At 47.3% G+C, this 16,434-nt stretch overlaps 2 protein-coding genes across 3 annotated transcripts in view; one reads left to right on the plus strand and one right to left on the minus strand.

The window, feature by feature from the left end:
• Window positions 1-16,434, minus strand: part of SLC39A11 (solute carrier family 39 member 11) — a 382,305-nt gene that overhangs the window by 355,246 nt on the left and 10,625 nt on the right. The gene's annotated exons all lie outside the window — the stretch shown is intronic.
• SSTR2 (somatostatin receptor 2) lies at window positions 2,131-8,386 on the plus strand. The gene is made up of 2 exons (XM_036900192.2): window positions 2,131-2,780; window positions 6,667-8,386. Exon 2 carries the CDS (start codon window positions 6,758-6,760, stop codon window positions 7,865-7,867), a length of 1,110 nt encoding a protein of 369 aa, XP_036756087.2. The 5' UTR covers window positions 2,131-2,780; window positions 6,667-6,757; the 3' UTR covers window positions 7,868-8,386.

Here is a 16,434-nt window from a genome sequence, read left to right on the forward strand (position 1 = left end):
GCTCCCGGTGTGACAGGCCAGACTTCATTCAGCAGATGGAGGGGAGAGTCTTAAGAACAGCTATTAGGAGGCCAAGAGGCAAGCGGAGCCTGAGGGTGGCGGCTGAGGCAGGTGGCAGCAAAGTAGCTCTTTCGAAGCATTCAAAGTGACAGGTAGTGGGGTAGTCATATATTATCCAGACAAAATCAACACTTGTTCTAGATTACACCTGTCCGGCTGTTAAGGTCACCATTGTCAGACACTACTCACCCAGCCCGGTCGTAGAGACAGGTGTGCCTGACGTGGAGAGAGCCAGCATTTTTCCCAGGCTAAGCCCACCCAACCTGAGTTAAGGGAGTAGGGAGATGAGACTTCCCAAGGAAAGGACATCAAAGGCAGATTTCGGTCATCGAGATAAAGAGCATTGTGGGAGAAGGTCATCCACAGGACGTGACCACCGGCTGGCCCTCAGCTGAGCCCAGGAATTCCAGAGGCTCCTCACCCCTTCCCCGGCCCTTGGAAGGTACAGTGTATATTCTGCCCACCATTCCCACAGTGGGAGCCATTTTCCAGGACTCCGCCTGGAGAGAGCAACATGATGCTGAGACCATCGGGATAGTATACATAATTGAACTCCATTAAGGCTTTTCTAGAAACCTGTAAGATTCTGGTGGGCAGGTGCAGAGATCTCCTGCCACGGTGCCCCAGCCAAGCCTGGTCGGTAAGTGACCTTGCTGCCTACCCTGCCCCCCACCAGTCGAGTGGCCCACCTCCTCACCTGTCCCTGCCCTGTGGGTATGGGAACCAGTTTCAGGTTTCAAGGGGAGGAGGGGTCTCCAGAGTTTGCAAACCAACAAACACACGGAGGGGCCCCATCTAATCACACCAGCTTCCTTGAAGGGAGATGGTCATTCTACGGGTCCTGCAGAGGAGTCCGTTTCTCCTTTTAGTACTCATACTAAAACTAAACAGCAACGAACCATGCATTGTCCCATCAGGGTCACCTGTTGCAGGGAGGCAGGCATTGAAAGCCAGTGGTTCATTTCTTGCATAGGTTAGAGAACTATGGTTACTTTTTTAAAATGATACATGAGTTTGGCATCAACAGTTCAAACCCTTTGAAAAGATAACCTGGTCCCAGGGAAAGGGATTTGAGAGTGGAGAGGGCGCTTTCTGCATCTTCCTTTTCCAGGTGGCAACAGGTGTTACTGCACAGCTGTGTCCCAGAGCATGCGGGGTCCCCCAAGCTCAATTCCACCCTGTGCCCCTCGTACTGCTACCTCCCCAACCCTTCCAGGTGATGGTGAGCAGAGGCACCCCTCTTCCAGGGAGCCACCTGCCCCTCCCCACCCTGCACACATAGTCTAAAGAGAAGCCGGCTCCTACCTGCGCTGGGACAGCAGACAATCACCAGGGCAGCTTCCACCCAGCCCCTAAGCTGCGGAGGACGGATTCAATTCCCATCATGACCAGATCTCCGAAAGAGACGAATTCAACGGAAACCCCTGGTTTTCACCCCTGCAGTGGGCACCCCAGGACACAGTTTGCCTCAAATAGAAGCCAGCAGCTGACTGTTGGTTCCCTCCCCAGGTCACTCACCCTAACCTGCTAAACAGCCTCTGGACTTGAATTTTTCCCTGGTGAATTGGAAATCAGACCATAAGATGACCAGTTAAAGGCAGCTCAGCCCAGAGAGAACACTGTAGTTGACATCTGCTCACTGTTTCCCATTCTCTGAAACTCTACTCAGGATGCTGTGTATGTGTGTGTGTACTTGGAGGAGGGTGAAGAAGGAGAACTGTAGGATTGATTATGACTTATTAAACTATTGGAGCAGAGGCTGAATCATCACAGTCAAAAAATAAATAACTGTGATGGATGCAACACAGCTCCCACACCTTACGTGTCCCCCTTTGCTCCCTCGCAGCTCTGGCGCAGGAGGCGCGGACTGCCAGGGTTAAAGCAAGGACTCTGGCTGTATGGCCACTGCGCCTCCCAGCCCTGGAAAGCTGGAAAGTTGGGATGAGTCGCTCCCTTGCGGAGCCTCTGCCTGCTGCCTGAACGGAATTTTGGAAGCCAAGTGCCGGTTCCCGCACCATGCGGAGGCGCGTTGGCACGGCTTGGAGAGGCGGTTTTCCCGGACCCTTCCAGGCCCTGAGCAGGGCATGATGCGCATGGACGCAGCTTTGTGAACTTGTCGGACTGAGGAGCTGGCATCAGTCCCGGAGCGAGTCTAGGCCACCCCCGCCGCCACTCCACCTGCCTGGAAACACGCTGTGTGAAGCAGAGCCGATTCGGTGAACGCGGAGGGAGAGCAGCGCCACGGGTCACCGTGAGGCCGAAATCGCTGGACCCTTCACCCCCCACCCCGCAGCCCCGGGTGCCTGGGAGTTCTGCCCGCGCCCCACCACCCCCACCCCAGGCGTCTTCGTCCGGCTCACCCCCGTCCTCCTACGGGACCCGGCAGGCGGAGCAAAAGCTGCCGTGACGTAACCCGGGGGGGGAGCGGGGGGAAATGTGCCGAGGGCCGGGCGCCACAGGGCCAGTGCAAGCGACGCAGCCACCCGCGCTCTAGCGCGCGCTCGGTCGCCGGCGCCCGGAGCCTCCGTCTGCGGCCCGGCGCCGGGGTCTGCGGGCCCGGCTGCACCGGGGGCGAACCCGAGCCGACACCTCTGGCAGCTCCGGACACCAAGCACAGGGGGTCCGGCCAAGCTGTTGCGCTCCCGGGCGCCGGGCTGGGCTGGCTGGGGACAGCTGCGGGTTGCCGGAGAGCTGAGCCAGCGGATTGCAGCGAGGCAAAGGTGAGGAGTGGGGGGGGGGGGGAGAGGGGGAGGGAGAGGTGCACCTGGGCACCTGGTGCATGGTGCTGCGCGCCTCGGGGTGCCTGAGTGCAGAACCCGGTGCGTGGTTCTTTGCCCTTATGCCTTTGGGGTGCTTTTGGTGGGAATGAACGACAGCCGGTATCCCGGCATGAGTGGGGCGCTGAGGGTCGTGTGTTCTGGAACGAACGTGTTCGCACAGCCGCATGGTGTGTGTGGCACGCGCCCTCGTCTCTCAGCCTAGTGTCCAGGTGGTAGCTGAGATGAGGACAACTTCTCTCCTAGCCGCCTGCAAAAAAAGAGAGCCCTGAGCAATGAGAGGGAGGCTGGAGGAGGGGACACCGCGGGGACTCCTGCAGGCACACACCAGGAGATCTGAGCCTGTGAGGAGCAGGCGACTGGAGCAGAAGAAAGAGGGCTTCACCCCTCTTCTTCCTGCCCACCCTGGGAGACAGATCCTGAACGGTCTAGGGCCGGGTCCCCCAGCACCTGGGCAGAGAGGGCAGTTTGCCTGGGTTTGGAGAGACCCAACAGCTGAGCAGAAGGAGCTCTGGAGCCACCAGACAATTCCTCAAGCGGCTGTTGCTGTTCCCAGCTGTCTCTGATACCCCAGCCTCCCTCTGCATTTAGAGATGGCAGTGCTGGCACAATTTTTAATCTCTCCCTCCTTCTCCTGGAAATAGGGAATCCCTTGGGTCTAAGGTTCAGAGAGTTGAATGGTGAGGATATTCTGTGCCAGCCTGGGCAACTAACTGGGCTATCCAGAGAATGACCTCTTCCCCATGCCCTTTGGCCAGCCCTGCCTCAGCTTTTCCTTCATGGTGGAAAAGCCCCACTTGGCTCTTGTCTCTCCCGGCCAGTGAGGCTCAAGCCCCAGCAGACCAGAGACCCACTGGGGTTTGCAAGCCCAAGGGGAAGTGGAGATGGGGCCTGAAGGGTCAAAGATGCTGGAGAGAAAGAGAAAACTGAAGCTGAATCGGATTCAGGACCACCCCTCATGCCCAGTCCCCATCCCAGCCCTCAATTAGGCTAACCACAGCCCCTCTGAGAAGGGGAGGGCAGGCGGGAAGCCATTCTCACCCTCCGTTCCAACAGAGCTGGGATTCAGCCTCAGGGGAAACCAAGAGCCAGCCATTTCCAGTATCTAAGAATTCAGAGGCTGGGAAAATAAAGAAAACAGAAAACCGAACTTCCTTGTGCCATTTAACTTAACCACAATTCAACAAATATTGACTGCCTAGCATTGGACTCCGTTTCTATGGAACCCATATTAAGCAGGAGTCCCTTGGAGACCTTAGGCAGCTGACTTCATTGTTGATGAAATAAGATTCACTGTGATTTAAACTCACTTCTGCCTTGGCATTCCCTCTGAACTGACTCCCCAGCTTATCACCTTTGCCACTATCGGGAGCTCTGAACCCTGTCTATTGATGCCTCTCCTCAAGGTGGAGAATGCTGCTTCTCAGCCCATTTCAGGAAAAAAAAAAATGACCCCATGCAAGTCCATCCCACTGGGTGAGACTGCAGCCAAAGAGGCAGATTAGGGCTGGAGATCCAGCACTCAAACCTCCCCACCCTCCTGCACCATCATTGTCCATATCCCAAAAGCTGCAGACAAAGCTCCTGCAACCCTGGGGGGCATCAGCCTCACTTAGACACTGGCGTGTGACCTTGCATGTTACCCAGAGGGGACCCTGGAAATGCTAGCGATTCATGTGCACTCCAATGCAGGCAGTTTCAATGGGATTCTGGGTCAGTAGAATTAAAGCAACTGACAAGACAGTTAAAAATGATGGTGGAAACAACCCAAATTAATCCAGGGATGGCAAATACGGTTTCTTTACAGTTTCTGTTTTCAATAGCTACCAGTGTATACTTTTTTCCCAATCCAGACATTAAATCCTGGGTCCCCAAAGTACTTTTAAGAAAGCTCAGCCACAAAAGCCCCCAGACCCCACTTTACTGACAGCTCTGTGGTGGGGAAATCAGCCCAGAAAGGGTAAGCAATGCACCTTGCAGTGTAAGATGAATCAGAAGCAAAGGTGGGCAGGGAACCTCAAGGACCTGTTGCTGGCCAAGTCTCCTATAACTCAGTCGTCTCCCCAGGCATAAAGGAGCAATCTGCAATCTTCATTCAGGCAACAGGAGCAGCACCCTGCTCAAGACAAATATGCCCAGCTCCAGGGAATATGTCCACCAAGGGAGTTATTCTATGTTAACTATGGGCTGACACTCCACTCCTTTGCCATCCTCCATCCTCCTCCTTGCTTTGCTCTTCATATATTCAAGACCCAGCTCAAATATTCCTCTGAGGAAGCCTCCTCGAATCCTCCAGGAGAGGAAGGCATTAGGTCCTTTGCTCCCTTCTCCATGCAGTGCACACCCTATATAAGTTGGCTTCCTTGCCTGGCTGCCCTCCTAAACTGTCACCTCCTAGAGGGCACCAGCCATGTCTTGTTTATGCCCATATCCCTGGTGTCTAGAACAAAGAAAGCCCCAGTGATGTTTCTTGAAGAACTGTAGATAAACCATTTAATTATGCAACGAGCTATCACTTTATATCTTAGGCCAGGCCAAAAGTGTTGTCATTATTTCCTCAGCATGGAAGTAAAACAGGAGTTCCCTGCTTCAAACCAAAGCCCAATTCTCAGCCACTAGTTTTCCAGTCCACTGAGCAGATGTGATGCTGTGAAAAGTACAGAAGGCTTGGGTGTCACAGGCTTAAATCCCGGCTCCATCGATTAGATACAAGGGAATCGGGGATGCAAGCTACTTAAACTCTCTAAGCTTGGCTTCCTTGTCTGTAAAAGGGGATAACTATGCCTGCCACATAGGGTAGCCAAGAGGCTCAGGGGGTAGTGAGTGTGAGTGAACTTATCAGTGTTTGGAATTCGCTTCTGTGAATGAGTTAGCCTCCCTCATGCCTGGCTCCAGTTTTTGTCCTTAATCGGGAGATCGCGGGCAAATTCTCTGCAGTATTAGATGACTGTTCTACTGAGGGCAGCATCCCACTGGGGAACTTATAGGAAAGGACTCTTTGAGGCTTGAGGAAATCATGCATTGAGGATTGGAGAAATAAAAAGAAAAGAAACAAAATCAACTGAAACATATGTTTTAAAAATAAAAGCAAGCCAGATTCATGTTTAATATTTAAGGTTCTACAGTAACTTACCACGTAGGCAGATGTCAATAAATTAGGAAATAATGAGATGATGGAAAAAGGGGAAAACATAACATTTCTCTGATTTCGATTATGAGCCCAGCACAATGCTAGGCATTTTCACATACATTTCATCACTTAACCTTCATGACACCCCCACTTTAACAGATGAGAGTCAGAGCGGTTAAGTACCAGGCATGAGGTCACATGGGCTCTGTGATGGAACTCTGGTTCGTTGTACCTCTAAAGTTCGGGGTTTTTCCACTGTTGGGTTTTCAGAATGGAAAGACTCCAAAGGAGTCAGCAAGGGAGCATAGATTTTCCTTGAAAAGGCTAAGAATACCAGTGTCAGACCCCTCTGAGGTCAGGGGCTGGACGTCTCCCAGCTCTGCCTTTTTACAAGTTAGACCAGTCAACTTCTTAGGAATCAAAGCACATTCTTTTTCAGCATGGCCATCTCCCACGTGTGCGTCACCAAAGACGACAAGATAAACTATGACGATTTAATGCAAACACTGCCCACTATTGGAAAAAGAGCTCAGAAAGTCTGCACTCCAATGAGCATGGACTGGTAGCGCTATCTAATGTAGAAAAGCAATACTTTCCAATGGAAGGGTACATCTGGGAGGGGACGCCAGTAACCTGCAAAGCTGGGGAGAGCTCAGTAGCCCCTGAATGACAGGCCCACCTTCCCTTTTTCCCTTGCAGATGTCACGGTGGATCCTTTGCCTCCAGGACCCATCAAGGTGAGAATAAGATCCTTGGCTGGTTGGAACTTGCCTAAGACTGTAAGGCAGCCATGGATATGGCATATGAGTTACTCAATGGGAACCAATCTTGGCTTCCCTCTCCATTCGACCTCAATGGCTCCATGGTGGCAGCCAACAGCTCAAACCAGACAGAGCCATATTATGACCTGACCAGCAATGTGGTCCTCACGTTCATCTATTTTGGGGTCTGCATCATTGGGCTGTGTGGCAACACGCTGGTCATTTACGTCATCCTCCGGTACGCCAAGATGAAGACCATCACCAACATCTACATCCTCAACTTGGCCATTGCAGATGAGCTCTTCATGCTGGGCCTGCCCTTCCTGGCCATGCAAGTGGCTCTCGTCCACTGGCCCTTTGGCAAGGCCATTTGCCGGGTGGTCATGACGGTGGACGGCATCAATCAGTTCACCAGCATTTTCTGCTTAACAGTCATGAGCATCGACCGATACCTGGCTGTGGTCCACCCCATCAAGTCGGCCAAGTGGAGGAGACCCCGGACAGCCAAGATGATCAACATGGCTGTGTGGGGTGTCTCTCTGCTGGTCATCTTGCCTATTATGATATATGCTGGGCTTCGGAGCAACCAGTGGGGGAGAAGCAGCTGCACCATCAACTGGCCAGGTGAATCTGGGGCATGGTACACAGGGTTCATTATCTACACTTTCATCCTGGGGTTCCTGGTGCCCCTCACCATTATTTGTCTTTGCTACCTGTTCATTATCATCAAGGTGAAGTCCTCTGGAATCCGAGTGGGTTCCTCCAAGAGGAAGAAGTCTGAGAAGAAGGTCACCCGGATGGTGTCCATAGTGGTGGCTGTCTTCATTTTCTGCTGGCTCCCGTTCTACATATTCAATGTCTCTTCAGTCTCTGTGGCCATCAGCCCCACCCCAGCCCTGAAAGGCATGTTTGACTTCGTGGTGGTCCTCACCTATGCTAACAGCTGTGCCAACCCTATCCTATATGCCTTCTTGTCTGACAACTTTAAGAAGAGTTTCCAGAACGTCCTCTGCTTGGTCAAGGTGAGCAGCACAGATGACGGGGAACGAAGTGACAGTAAGCAGGACAAATCCCGGCTGAATGAGACCACGGAGACCCAGAGAACCCTCCTCAACGGAGACCTGCAGACCAGCATCTGAACTGCCTGAAAAATCAGTACACCAAAGGCTCTGCCAAGTGGCGACGTGCTCCCTGCCCCCACCTCCTCCCACCCATCACACCAGGGTTCTAGCATAACGCAATTGCTCAGCTTGAGTCCAATTCAGAGAACAGTGTTTGGCTCAGCTTGTCTGAGTGAATGATAATGTATTCAATCGCTTACCTCCCCCTTAGAGTGAACATTTAAATGCAAGCAGACAATTCGGAGTCTGGAGAAGAGGAGATCATGCCTGGGTGTGATCTTTAGAAATGTTGAAGCTCAACAAAAATAGAAAACTCTTATCTGTATATTTATTTAAAACTCAATGTGTAATCTTGTGGTCTTACATTTACACTTGTGCATACCTATCTGGTTCCTGTGCAGTCATTACCTGTGTTTGCCGTGTACACTTCTACACAAGTAGAAGATTCATGTGCATAGTATAGGTGGATATTTATTACAATGGGGTGCCCACAGAAGTGGACATACAATGAAGCCAATAAAATTTAAGCTTCGGGGATCTCTCTTGCTTGAGCAGTATGTTCTCCTGGCCAGATGTTTTTGTGAAAATTGTAAAAGTAAGATATTTTTGTATTGTTTTTCTTAACGAGGTCTCCTTAAGTTGTATAAGCTTCTAGCCTCCCAGAACCTGCCTCTGTCTTTGGGTATTTGCTTTGTTAATTTCAGGCCAGTTAGAGCAAAGTAAGAAGGGTGACGGAGAAGATATTTGAGGACCCAGAACATAAATTTATGTGTTTTCTCTCCTTAGATATAATCAAAGAATTATACATTTGCACAAAATGACATAAATAGTTGTGGTCATCCATCTTTTATTTATCATGACAAAGCCGGCTTTGTTAAAAGATTGCATTTTTTCCTTCTCAAATTGCTTTAATTTTCTTAGGGAGCCATGGAAAGGGAGGGGTAGGGATTGGAAATCACTAACATGAAAGGCAAAAAGCAGACTATCATTCTTGTGGGGAAACCATTCTATTCTCCCCACTATGAAAATAAATGAATAAGAATGAAGCAAAATTACACCTTTATGAGGAACCATGCAATTGTTTCTTTTTTTTTAATGCCAGACATGGATTCCTAATGAAAGAAAATGGAAATGTAATTCAACAACTCCTCAAAGGGGTTTTTTAAAAAACTTAATACAAAGCTGGGTGCTAAGAAAAATCACAGTGCATATTAAAGACCCAAGGACATTGTTCCTAGAGCATAAGCACAGAAGCCAGCTAATAAATATGTAGCAGGTACGGGGTGAACAGGCATAAGAGGGAGTCCCATCCCCGTGCCCGTGCCACCTTCCTCACCCACTGCATACATGTTAAACGATCACTTTGAATGTTTCACAGACTCTCTGAGCTATTCCTCAAGCACTGTCACAGTCAGGCACTTCGCTCCATCAGTGACATCTTTCTGTCCCTGAAATTGTAGATAGGCTCACCAACAAGCGATAAGAGATGACACCCATTCCATTGATCATGGTTTCCAGGGTATGAAGAAATAGACAGCTGGAATTTGTGAGGATGCCACCATCTCTGGTTTATAGGAGAGCCTCACTCCTGGTGTCTTGCGTACAGATTTTACCATATTTAAAAATGAGCTTACCTCTTCTGGCTCCCTAAGCAAGGGCTGTTTGACGGTGAGAATGAGAACTTCACCTGTGGCTATCACTGTTAACGTGCTGCCCTTCATCTGTCTATATTATTCACACCACCTCATTTCTTACTATGGCCTAGAAAAACCTGTCTTCAATGAGATTTAAGGTGGGTAAATGAATCCATGCAAAAATAAAGAGAGGTACCTCTGTAAGGTGAGACTCTAAAGAAAGTTACATGAAAATGCATGCAGTAAAACTTCTCACCATTACTAAAGCAAAGGTCGGCTTCAAGTTCAGTTTAGGACTTTTTAGCAGCCACAATTAATAGAGAGCGACTATCCTCTTTTTCCTCCTCCTCCATAAAAACAAGCAAAGATTTGGGAGGAAATGTTCCAAACCCAACTTTACCATTATTATACATGAGGTGTTCCAAGGGTCTTTGAATAAATGCTTTCTTTCTAGGGAAGTGATTCCAAGGGACCAAGAACTGGTGGAGATAATTTCAAGGAAGATAGACACACTCTGGAGCACTCACGTCCCTGCAATTGGAGGAACTGCCTCCAGGGTGGCCAGACTCCAGAGCAGCCTTCTAGTCTTGACTGAAATGCATACCCAGGGGGGTATACACATCAGCAGGATGGCCACCCTCAGGCTATAAAATGAGGCCTTTAGGACTGATGCTCTAATTCCGTCCAAATAAGCGACCAGGTTTCTACTATATGAAAAGGTATTCTCCACCTTTTCAAACATCTCTTCAGGATGACTTGCTCTCTGGTTCAGGATATCTGACCATGTGGACTATGCAACCTCCCACAGCCCTTTCATTAGCATGGGTGGTTAAGATTATACCTAAGTGGGTTTAGTGACAAAAAGTATCCAGAGAGATAATACAACTTCGTGGTGGCGAGTGTTGAATGACATTAGCTTGTGTTTCAGTAACACCCAGAGTGGAGTAACACCAGACTTGGAGGTGAACCTTTGGTGGGGTTTGTGCCCTAGCTTGGGGCAGTCTAAGGGGACACAAGGAGGACATCGCATTTCCTTGTTTTGTGGAGGAGGAGGAGGAGGAGGACGGGGAGCCAGTAGTGTAGGGTATTAATTGCCTGCGTTTTTGCTACAATTTTCCTATAGTGTCATCTTATAATCGTACCTCTTGGGTTTATTTATCTATCATAAATAGTATGCAGAGAAGAAAATGTGGGCTGGCGGATGGGACTCCCAGAGCTGGCAGTGAACGGGAGTCTGTTTGCTTACACACATTTAATCTCCCCATGACGGAATACAAGTGTTGGTTGCTGAAGCTCTCAGCCGCAGCTGCCCTAGATACGGACACCACGCAGGAAAAGTGTGCAGTCTGCTCATTGAGAGAGGGAGGAAGTAGGGGCTGTCAAGATACACGCTCCTAATAAGCTCCAAATGCGACTGTTCAGTCAGGACAGGAGAGTCACAGCGGAAGGCAGAAATGAACTTCGGCCTTGAAGAAAGCTGGCAAGAGAATCATCAAAAGGCTCCATATATGGTTAGGAAGGTCCAATTAGTGTTTCTGAAATGTCTGCGACAAAAATTACAATAGTTGGCCAGAAGACCATATGAGCTTATAAGGAATAATTTACCCTCACTCACTTCTCTGAGCCATGTTTTTGTCAGATTCAAAAACACCAGATTTCCTACCAAACGTTCTATCAGAACAAACCTTCACTTAAGTGGATGTTTTGCTTCTAACATGTGAATTTCTTGAAATATCTGCATAGGAGGAGTCTCTATTTCTTTTCCTAGCAGCAGAAAGGAGGCAGCAGGGGCTAAATTCTACTTAGAGCCGAAAGGCTTCTGTGGCTGTTATGCGAGCCAGCAGGCCGGCAGACTTGAGAATAACAGCTCAGGGGCAGCTTTCACACCTCCCACCCCCCTGCCACTTTCAACGACTGCCCACCCCACCCCTGCCTTTAATTCGGTAGTGACAGGACACAAGCTGACCATCCAATTTTCTCTTTTGTATGTGTTAGGCTGTGCGTAAGTGGATGATGCTGAAAAGCAGAGCTAAATATTAACCAAGACTTATTAAGCAGACTGAATGTAAACACTACTGATTCTCCTAAAAGTGAATATAACCTTAGATGACATGCTGTGGCCTGATCCCTGGGTCAGTGAATGTCTGTCTCTTGTTGATCTAAGACTTGAAGCACGGGAGCTACTGACCCGGATTCAACTTCAGGTGGGCAGGGAGGTGTTTATAGGGAGACAGGATGAGGCTATTTTTTCATCTCTCTTCTTTCCTGGCATTAATGAAGGGACAGACCAGGGAGAGGACAAAAAAAAAAAACCTCTTTGCCAGGATTTTGGTGTCTGGTGGGGAGAGGTGGTTCACTTTTGATCCTGGTCCTGAGAGGACTGGTTAGAGATAAAATTGCCCTATCCTTGTAGAAAAGCGTGTTGAGGAATGAGATGCAAGGTCCCTTAAAAACAAGATCTGAATCGGCATTCTACAACCTTCCACTGAGTCATCCAGGGATTCAGGCCTCCAGTATTTAAGGCTCTCTGCAGTGGCCGCCACTGAAGAGAGAAAGAGGGGTGTGCTCTGGCCCTCCAAACGGGACTGCTTCAGCCCTGCACCCAGGAGATAGAGCTGTCCCTGGTCCTTCAAAGATCAGATTACAAAGTGGCGGGAAGGGGCCCTGAGGGAAAATTGCTAGTCTCAAAAGAGGAAGAAGACCCACAATCGGTCAGCATTTGGGGACTAGCTGTAAGCTCGGCAGGCACCTCGAAGGAGCAGCAGTGCCACTCCTGGCAGTGCCCCCCCCACCTCGTACACATACACAGCTGGGGTGTCAGCTCCTACGAGGGCTTCCATCCCCAGGCGAGGGAATGTGGTCATTACTGAGAGAGCCCATATATTTTCTCATGGTTATCTATTAGTTTTTTTAACAAGAAACCCAAATGGTCCTTGTAAAGCATAACCAAGGCTTCATTGTTTTCTTAACATTAACCAGTATCCCACTTCTCAGGAGAAAAGGACAGTCTTCCAAGGCTCTCAGTCTCTCAATTCTCATCTTGTACCTTAGTCACACTGTTCTCAGGCACACACACACGGGCTGCAATGCACACAGGTGACATAATGGCACACATGAGTGGCACACACAGATGGACATGTTCATCTATGTGTTACGTGCATGCACATGTGTGTGAGGCACACGTGTGACACACACATACACACACCATGCACCTTCTATATCTTTTCAGGCAAGGCCTCCAATGCAGAGATTCTCCAAGGCTTTCCATGGAGGAAGGGAACTATAATTGGAACTCTTTTGAAGTCTAGGGATATTCAGTCATTTTTTTCTAGCTAGGGGAGGGGACATTGTGTATAAGCTAGTTTTTTCACCCAAAGGATTTCATGCCCCATCATAGACTGCATGCCTAGCCCCAGCCAGCTGTCCCAGCAATAACAGGCCACCTCAATTATTTTTTAAGTAGAGTTTGCAAAACTATAAATCATCCCCACTAGTCAACCAACTTAAATGTTCTTCTAACAGCAGTATTTTTGCCTAAGAACAACAAAACAAATTTTTTTGCAGAAAATCATTCAAAATAATTTTAAAATAGATTCTGGAGGAAGTGTTGTAACAGACATTTCTTCCTCCTCCTGCTCCCCCCTCCATCCCAGCTTCTTTTTCCTTTGTTTTAAATTGAGGTATAGTTAACATACATTTTACTAGCTTCAGGTGTACAAAGTGATGAGTTGATATTTGTATCTATTGTGAAACAATCACAATAAGGGTGTTTCTTGTGATAAGAACTTTTAAGATTTACTCCCTTGGCAACTTTCAAATATGTGGTCAGTATTATTAACCATAGTCGCCACAGTGTGCATTACATCCCCAGTACTTATTTAAATATTTTTATGACTGAAAGTTTGGAAGGTTTTGACCCCCTTCACCCACTTTGCCCACCTTTGCCCCACCCCTACATCTGGCAACCGCCAATCTCTTCTCTGTAACTTTGATCTTGGTTTTGGGGTTTTTTTTGGTTGTAACTGTTATTTAGATTCTACATATAAGGGACATCATACAGTATTTGTCTTTCTCTGACGTACTTAAGTGTGATACCCTTAAAGTCCAGCCATATTGCCACAAATGGCAAGATTTCCCTCTCTTTATGGCTGAATAATATTCCATCTATCTATCTATCTATCTATCTTTCTATCTATTTTTTGTCTTTACCATTCAACCATTAGTGGACACTTAGGTTGTTTCTGTATCTTGGCTATCATGAATAATGTACAGTGAACATGGGGTTGAAGATATCTTTTCGAGTTAGTGTTTTTGTTTTCCTCATATAAATACCCAGAAGTGCAATTCCCACATCATAGGGTAGTTGTTTTTAATTTTTTCAGGATACTGTTTTCTATAGTTACTGCACCAATTTACATTCCTACCAAGGGGGCACAAAGGCTCCCTTTTCTCCACATCCTCACCAACACTTATTTCTTGTCTTTTTGATAATAGCCATTCTAACAGGTGTGAGATGATACCTCATTGTGGTTTTGATTTGCATTTCCCTGACGATTACTGATGTGGCGCATCTTTTTGTGCACCCTAAGTTGCCCATCTATATGTATTCTTTGGGAAAATGTGTATTCAGATCTGCACATTTTTCCATCATGTTTTTTTTGCTATCAAGTTGTATGAGTTCTTTTTATACTTTAGATATTAACCCCTTATCAGATATATGCTTTGCAAATATTTTCTCCCATTCAGTAGGTCAGCTTTTCCTTTAGTAGTGCAGAAGTTTTTTTGACATAGTTCCACTTTTTTTTGTTTGTTTGTTTTTGTGTATTTTTGCCTTTGCTTTTGGCATCAAATCCAAAAAAATCATCACAAAGACTTATATCGAAGAGCTTACCACGTGTTTCCTTCTAGGAGTTTTATCATTTGGGGCCTTAAGTCTTTAATCCATTTTGAGGTCATTTTTGTGAGTCATGTAAGATATGAGTCAATTTCATTCTTCTGCACGTGGCTGTCCAGTTTTCCCAACACCATTTATTGAAAAGACTGTCCTTTCCCCATTGTATATTCTTGGCTCTTTGTCATAAATGAATTGACCATGTCTGTGTGGGTTTATTTCTGGGCTCTCTATTCTGTTCCCTGGATCTTTATGTTTGTTTTTATGACAATACCGTACTGTTTTGATTGCTATAGTTTTGCATGCCCATTCTTCTCAATACAAATATGAGGTTGAACATTCAGGGAAGCTGAGATGCTCAGCCACCAAGAAAAATGAATTGTGGTTCTTTTCCTCAGCCATGAGCACATCCACAAAAGAAGTCTCCTCAGCATGAAAGAAGTTCTCCTTTTCCCACCCTCCCATTCCAGTCTGTTTTCATGGCCTAGGATATCTCTACTGGCCCATCTTGTTTGCTCTTTATGTACCTGCCAGTATGTGACAGGAAAGAGTGTTGTTACATCCTTCTCTGATGAACAGAAGTCTGATCTCCAGGGTTCACTGTCAAGGTTAATGAAGGTTAGCTCAGTTCCAGCTGTGCTCCAAACTAATGCAAAGGCCCAGACTGGATGAAGATTTGCTTTTGCCTTCAGCTTAAACGAAGATTTGGCAGATTATAAAACAGCCTCCTAATATATCTTCCCAACTCCCACATAGACATGACCGCAAGTCACATATTTGAAATCTAACCCATTAGAGTTCATTTCCTTTAACTATTTCCTCCACCTATCTTTCAAAAACAGTGCTCTTTAATATCTATCCTTAATACTTCAAATGTGAAAAATGCCTTCTCTCTTTGACAATACCACAATGCCCACCTTTAAACATTAGAAAGTGACATGCAAGTTTTCATAAATTGAGACTGGGAACTGATTTTGAAGGAAAGAATCAGCAGAGGCATTAAATCCTATGAGTGGGTGATCCAGGGCCAGGCCTCCTTTATCTCTGTCCCCTCTCCTATTGGTGAGTGCACGGCCTTGGACAGAGCAGTTTAACACATGGATGAGCAGGAGACAAAGGTTCCCCGTTGGAACAACCAGCCAGTGAAGAATGGCTTCCCATCTGTTTGGAGGAGGAAATCAGCCGGTCCAGCCAGACAATGAAGTGCCATCAGCTGCCTCCAGACTCACCCTATTTGATCATGAGCAGAAGGAAGAGCAGACAATTCAACGACCCAGACTGACTTCAAAGCGCTTTCTTCAGGAAAAGTGTCCACTCGAGTTTCCAACAGCCTGAGAACCATCTCAATAGGAAAGAACAGAGTGAAGAGTCTATGGTGTGTTGACTTTTAGAACAAGTTTAAAGGTAGTTTAACACGTATGGTGCATTTTTCCTAACGTATACTTACTCCTTATTTCACAGTCAATCTATCCGTCACTCTGGCTGTCACTCACCCATAAACAACAGTGGGTTCTTACAAACAGTAGATCAATCATCATCAAAGAGACTGAAAACTTCCCGCACACGCTCTTACACGGTGCTTCACGCCCTTCCTGTTCTTTGTGGCAGTGCTGACATTACCCCTCCTCTTGAAGGTGGTGGAGGTGATGAAATGCAAGGCTTCGGGCTCCTTTCCACCCCTGTCTCTGAAGGTTTATTGGAGTTGTCTTTCTCCTTCCATGCCCTGTGGATATGAGGAAACCTGGAACATCTGAAAGAGCCTTCAGCAGTCCCGAATGCAAAAACAGGTTCAATTTTGTGATGTGACTGATTTTGTAATATGTCAAAAACGGGTGTGCATGTAAGCTATTTCTGTTATTCTTACGGTATTTTGAACATGGTTATTCTTGCTAACATGACATTCCTGTATGCCCAGGATGTAGATGAAATACTGAAACTGCCTTTGCTTTCAAATAAGCTACACTGCCTCTGCAGAAGGGTATGTTTCTCTGTCAGATACATTTGTCTCTATCTTTGCTGTTGTAACTGATTGTATATACCAGAAAGCAAGAAGCAAACAT

Source organism: Manis pentadactyla, chromosome 4, assembly GCF_030020395.1.
Source record: "Manis pentadactyla isolate mManPen7 chromosome 4, mManPen7.hap1, whole genome shotgun sequence".
NCBI lineage: Eukaryota > Metazoa > Chordata > Mammalia > Pholidota > Manidae > Manis > Manis pentadactyla.